A 6,525-nucleotide genomic window follows, 5' to 3' on the forward strand; every position below is an offset into this window, starting at 1 on the left:
ACTTATTCTATCGGTCTCTTTTTGCCGAACCGCTAAGTTACGGGGACGTAAACACACCAGCATCGGTTATCAAGCGATGTTGGGGGGACAAACACAGACACACAAACACATATATATATATATATATACATATATATGACAGGCTTCTTTCAGTTTCCGTCTACCAAATCCACTCACAAGGCTTTGGTCGGCCCGAGGCTATAGTAGAAGACACTTGCCCAAGGTGCCATGCAGTGGGACTGAACCCGGAACCATGTGGTTGGTAAGCAAGCTACTTACCACACAGCCACTCCTGCGCCTATGATACAAATCCTCCATTTTAAATCATCTAAATTAAAAGTTTACTTCAAAATTTCAAATATCAGCTTAATAATGAAAGTTATTTTACTAAATACATCATCGTTTTCAAAATTAACTGAAACAAATGTATTTCAATAGAAATACAATAATAAAAGGGTTGAAGGAAATCAACTAAGTTTGTTCATCAAGTTGTTAAGGTGAAGGCAGGATTATCAGTATAGTTTGTGTACCAGGTACCTGTACTCTATGCTGTCTTAAAGCATGGGTGCACTGGGCAGTTGTCCAGGGGCCCTGAGGATCTAGTGGCCCAATGTGAATCTATATATGCTATGGCTTGCTGTCAATAAATAATAATAATAGAGGCCCTTATACATTGCTTTGAGCAGGATCCACTCTCAGGTCCTTGTGATGAATGTACTCCTTAATTCTCAGATGACTACTGTTAATCTGGTGTTAATTTAGCAATAAATAGATAGATAATATGGTGGTGGTGGTGGTGGTAAATATTGTTGTTATTTATGTTAGGCATAAATGAATAGACCTCTGATCAAGGACATTCCAGCCATGACCATGTGAAAGCCATTGATATCAGTCCCCACTTTCTATCTCTCTTTACAGATGACAGTGAGATAATCACTTGCTGGATATACTAACCTCTCTCTATCCCTCTCTACCTTAACCCTTTAGCATTTAAACCGGCCAAAAGTATTCTGCCTGTTTTATGTTCAAACTGGCAGGATCTGGTCTCTCGCACCAACCCTACAATATTGTTTTAAAAATTAACAGCTACCTCATCAAAATCTCATAGCTACAAGATAATGTATGATTAGTTCAAAACAATGTGGATGAAAAACCATTAATTTTGGCAGAATAATGCGAACACAAAAGGGTTAAATAACTCAATTACAAGAGATGGTCATTTGGCAGTCCTACTAATCTCTCTATGTCATTTTCTTCCACTTTAGATAACTGTAGGACGATCACTTGTCAGATATACTAACCTCTCTTGCCTTCTTCCTCCCCACTCTGTCTCTATACTGTAGGTGACACCATCTCAAGAGATGGTTACTTGTTAGTCCTATTACTTTGTAATCTCTCTTTCAACCACTTGCTCAAAGATACATGCGTCGAGATAACTCTTCTGGACACATATCTGGCCTAGTAGTTAGAGCATTGAGATCATCATCATAAGGTCATGTGTTCAATTCCTGGAAAAGCATTTTGTCTGTGAACAAAACACAGCACTTCACATTGCTCCAGCTTATTCAGCTGGAAATAATTACCAGCCAAATCTTAGTGCATCGTTTTCATTCCTCTAGCTTTCACATCCTTAATGCTTTACTAGATCAAGGTTGGGAAAACTGAGAGGGGATCTATGTCTGTTCATATCTAAATAATCACCTTAAAACAATTAGCAACAGTATAGTAAAATCTACTATGTTATATTCACTTGTGTGTAATGGCTAAGCTGTGGAGGCGCAATGGCCCATTGGTTAGGGCAGCGGACTCGCGGTCATAGGATTGCAGTTTCGATTCCCAGACCGGGCGTTGTGAGTGTTTATTGAGCGAAAACACCTAAATCTCCACGAGGCTCCGGCAGGGGATGATGGCGAACCCTGCTGTACTCTTCCACCACAGCTTTCTCTTACTTCCTGTTTCTGTTGTGCCTGTGATTCAAAGGGTCAGCCTTGTCACACTGTGTCACGCTGGATATCCCCGAGAACTACGTTAAGGGTACACATGTCTGTGGAATGCTCAGCCACTTGCACATTAATTTCATGAGCAGGCTGTTCCATTGATCGGATCAACTGGAACCCTCGTCATAACCAACGGAGTGCCAACAACAACAATGGCTAAGCTATTTTAAGGCATGTTTGAGGAAGATTGAGCTGCTAATTTTAGCATGTCTAGCGGCTGCAGAGATGTTTCTTCCACAGTTCTCAAAAGATGGGTTATAAGGGCAAGTATTTTGTAACAAATAGTTTCAGACTTAAGATGAGTGACAAACCTCTCCAGGTGAACATGCTAATCAATAATTGCATTTTTTGTGGGGAGATCTGAGAGCAAGGTGAACTGGAGCAAGTGGAATTAAGTAGGAAAAAAATATCTATTGAAGATTTTGAACTCAGAACCCATGAACTGGGAGTCAAATACTCAATCATCTTGGCTAGTTTAGTCTACATATCTAGAATTGAGAGACAGAGAGAGAAAAGACAAAAGCTTAAGAGAAAGAGTGAAAGAAAGACAGACATAACAGAGAGAGAGAGAGAGAAAGAGAGAGACTAACTAAATTTGCTGTGATGAAGGCTAATTTTGTTATTTAATCTGTTTATCATTTAATCTATTTACTATCATATATAAGTATGTGTGTGTATGTATGCTGCTGTTTGAGGATTAAATCAGTAGTTAGACATTGGTAATAACTGTGATAAGTGGTGGGTGCTGGTGTTGGCAAGATATTACCAAAATTACTCTGCCCTTGGCTTACATATCTGGTTTGACTTATATTCCTTTAGGGGCACCTAGCATAACTTCACCCCAGCCAATCAGAGAGCCCGTACATAATCACTTAACCTACCAACAATAGCCACTTCAAATTGCACCTGACTATCTTTTAAAAAAAAGACACATTATAACATAGTTCTGATATGCTGCATCTGAAAATGAAAAGACAGGTTGATCATGGCCAGAAAACCTTCCATCATAATTCCACTCAATCAGAACTGACTTGGAGTTAAACAATACTGTCACTCAAGCCAAAGAATATTCAACGGTGACTATCTTAGGAGTCATCAAGCACCAAAAGATGTTTCTGTGGTACTCATCTTTTTTTTTTTGTAAGTTATAATTTAATCAGAGGAGGAAGGGGCAGTGCCTACAGTCTTTGCAGCAAGCCATTCTCTAGAGTGGTGAGACTGATTTGGCTGACGCCAAGTTTGAAAATCTGTTAGTCAATATCTACAGGAAAAAAACAAAAACATGAATAGGAAGTGAATAGAGATCTAATTCCCAGTTTCTCTGACATATAAAGATCGAATCCAAACAGACTATCAAAAAATCTGTAGTGTACCCATTAATCCTTCTATGAACATTTTCATTGGAGTATTTCATAGTTGTGACATATCCAAATTAGCTGTGGGTACTTAAGGATAGACAGATACTCAATAATCATTCATACTTATTATTGGCATTGAGTGAGAAAACGCATGTGATCATGTCTTGTATGAATTTGGGGGCTTGCCTGGATATAGGTTTGTTTGAGTTGGACTTATCAGGAGATAAGAGCAGTGCCCATGACCCTTTACAGGGTCCCTGAGACAGGTGAGAGACAAGGAGGAAGGTATTTTCAAATCAGAGACCTGAACCAAATGCTAGCAACAGAATGGATTCCACTTAAGGCATCCAAGCTATAAGTTTGGTTAGTCCACATTACTCAGTAACAAGAAAGGACCAGTTTCTCTGACAAATATGTATTCCTCCCTGGATGGGACACCAGTCCATCACAGGATTAATCACTTTTACCAGCTGAGTGGACTGATGTGAAATGAAGTGTCTTGCTCAAGAACACAATGCATCGCCTGGCCCAGGATCCAAACCACAAGCTTACGATCATAAATCCAACATCCTAACCACTAAGGCATGCACCTTCACCAAGCTATAAGGGGGTGGTGTTAAACTGAGATATGGATTAAATCTAATCACCCAATTACACAATGGCAGGATTTGAACTTGGAATGCAAAGAGTAAGAACAAATACTGCAAAGAATCTAGTCTGATGTTCTTACAGTTCTGCCAATCTACTACCCTATATTGGTACTTTCTTCTTTATCAACCCCAAAAGGATGCAAGACAAAGTTGATCTTAGTGGAATTGGATTTAGGGGCTTATTTTTATATGGGTTTTGCATGAAATGAAAGAGAAAATACTAAGTTGTAAGGGAAGGTTCATTAATTTCATAGTAACTGTGTACTTGTGTGTTGTTGATGATATATGATAGAGGGTTTTGACATATAGTTACATGGGTTGAACTAATGTAATAAATAGGTTGGTTGCCAGTGTTTCATTGATTTCTTCAGAACTCAATATATTTTACAGACAGTAGTGATTGACAGTAAAATATAGGAACCTGTGGATAACAGTAGTGGCCAGTAGATATTGGTGGACATCTGTATGGAACAGTTAGTAGATCTCTGTACAAGAGATGAGATATTGATAGACAAGTGTAGGGGAGAAAAGTAGATAGATGTGAGCTGTGTGGATGAGGTGGGAATACAGTTGTATGGGAATGGGAGTAGAGAGATATATGGGAGTGGGGTGAGGCACCAAATGTATGGGTTCCTTATTGGTCGGATGAATGCAGTCAGAAAATGTTGTATACCAGTCAATGAAGGTCAGTAAATTCTGATTAATGGACAAAAGGCACCATTATAGGGACAGGACCCCAAAACCAATATGTTTTTGTTGATGTACTCACCTCGCAGGTTTTGGTTTTCTTTATTCATTCGAATTAAAAGCAGAGTTTCTTGTATGGCTTTCCTCCAGCGAGCTCGGGCATCCATTGTTGGTCGACAACTGACTGCCTCTTGTGATGGAGATTCATCTAAGCTATCTGTAATAGACAGGAGAGGGAAAGAGATTAGTAGGACCAATAAGTAACCATCTCATATTGGATAATGTAGTCCTAGATACACTATGGCTGAAGGACATATTAGATAATGTATTCTGAGGCACACTGTGATTGAAGGACACATTGGATAATGAAGTGTAACCTCCTAGTCACACTCTAGTCACTGTGACTTCACAAGTTTCAATGTTTTGCAAACAACTTGCACATACAAGCACTAGCAGTCAAAAGCTCAGCATATTGAAAGCCAGCAAGTGTATGGGGTCATCAAGAGAGAATGCGTGTTATACTCCTAGACCTGTATTTATACCACAGTCAATGATATCCATAACCCCCTGTTTACACCATAGTCAATATATTTCTAGCCATAGCCACTAATCTATCACTAGACATAGTTACTAAACTACTACTAGCTCCACATACACAATATTAAATACAATATGAAAGTAATAGAACTCATCAACAACAGCCAGTAAGCTGATCCTTGAACTGTATGAAAAAAAAAAATTAAAAGATTGAGCTAAGGACAATAACTCAAACAAATCAAGGATGTATGTTATTCCATGCTATAAGGGGCATCAGCAACTGCTCTTAGCTCAGTTTATATATTTTTATTGTTGAAGTATTGCCTTATGGAAATAACAAATGTAGAAAAATTTCAATGAATTGAAATCCTCCTTTTAAGTGGATTAAAAGATAGTGCCTAAAGGTATTCCCTGCATGTTAGTGACTCACAAAGAGAAAGGGAGATAATTTTAATAAATTGATTTAAAAAAAACAAACAAATAAATCAGAAATTTAGTTTTTGTGCGTTTGTTATAATAATAATAATAACAACATTACTCACCCCTTTTTCACACCCTTGATACACAGCTAATACCAAACCCACTTACAGTACTAATTATGTTACCAAGATAACAGAGTCTATCTACTACAGCCAGTAAGTAAGCCATTCCTTGAATAATTAGATTGCTATTATGTGGTTTAAAAGCTAAATAACAGTAGCCACTACTACTACTACTACTACCACCATCATCACAATCATAAGCAAAACATCACTTAACATCCTACCATAATATACCCCTCCTACCACTTTTTGAAAATGATAAGGAATAGTTTGAGGCAGGTTTCTGCTAAATTTAGCTGGTCAAGCAATTGTGTACAGACCCCTAATTTGCTCCTGACTATTCTATAAACATAGCTTTCATCATGAGCCAATGAGGAAGATTATGTAGTAGTAGAATGATCTGCTAGAAATGGGCACAAAATCTCCAGATTATAACCCTGCCATCTTAATGAAGGAAAGACACAATACTGGATAATGTAGTTCTAGATATCCAAGGTTTGAATAAAATACAGAATGGTCTCTCTCTCTCTTTTACTCTTTTACTTGTTTCAGTCATTTGACTGCGGCCATGCTGGAGCATCGCCTTTAGTCGAGCAAATCGACCCCAGGACTTATTCTTTGGAAGCCTAGTACTTATTCTATCAGTCTCTTTGCTGAACTGCTAAGTTACAGGGACGTAAACACACCACCATTGTTTGTCAAGCAATGTTGAGGGGGACAAACACAGACACACAAACATATACATACATACACA

The 6,525-nt window shown here is 38.3% G+C and overlaps 1 protein-coding gene across 1 annotated transcript in view; it reads right to left on the reverse strand.

The window, feature by feature from the left end:
- The window catches only part of LOC106879533 (TBC1 domain family member 1), a 196,887-nt gene that overhangs the window by 40,926 nt on the left and 149,436 nt on the right, over positions 1-6,525 (reverse strand). The window contains exon 10 of the mRNA XM_052969134.1: positions 4,775-4,909. Within this exon, the coding sequence (XP_052825094.1) occupies positions 4,775-4,909 (135 nt within the window). The remainder of the gene's footprint in view (positions 1-4,774; positions 4,910-6,525) is intronic.

Source organism: Octopus bimaculoides, chromosome 7 (assembly GCF_001194135.2).
Source record: "Octopus bimaculoides isolate UCB-OBI-ISO-001 chromosome 7, ASM119413v2, whole genome shotgun sequence".
Lineage (NCBI taxonomy): Eukaryota > Metazoa > Mollusca > Cephalopoda > Octopoda > Octopodidae > Octopus > Octopus bimaculoides.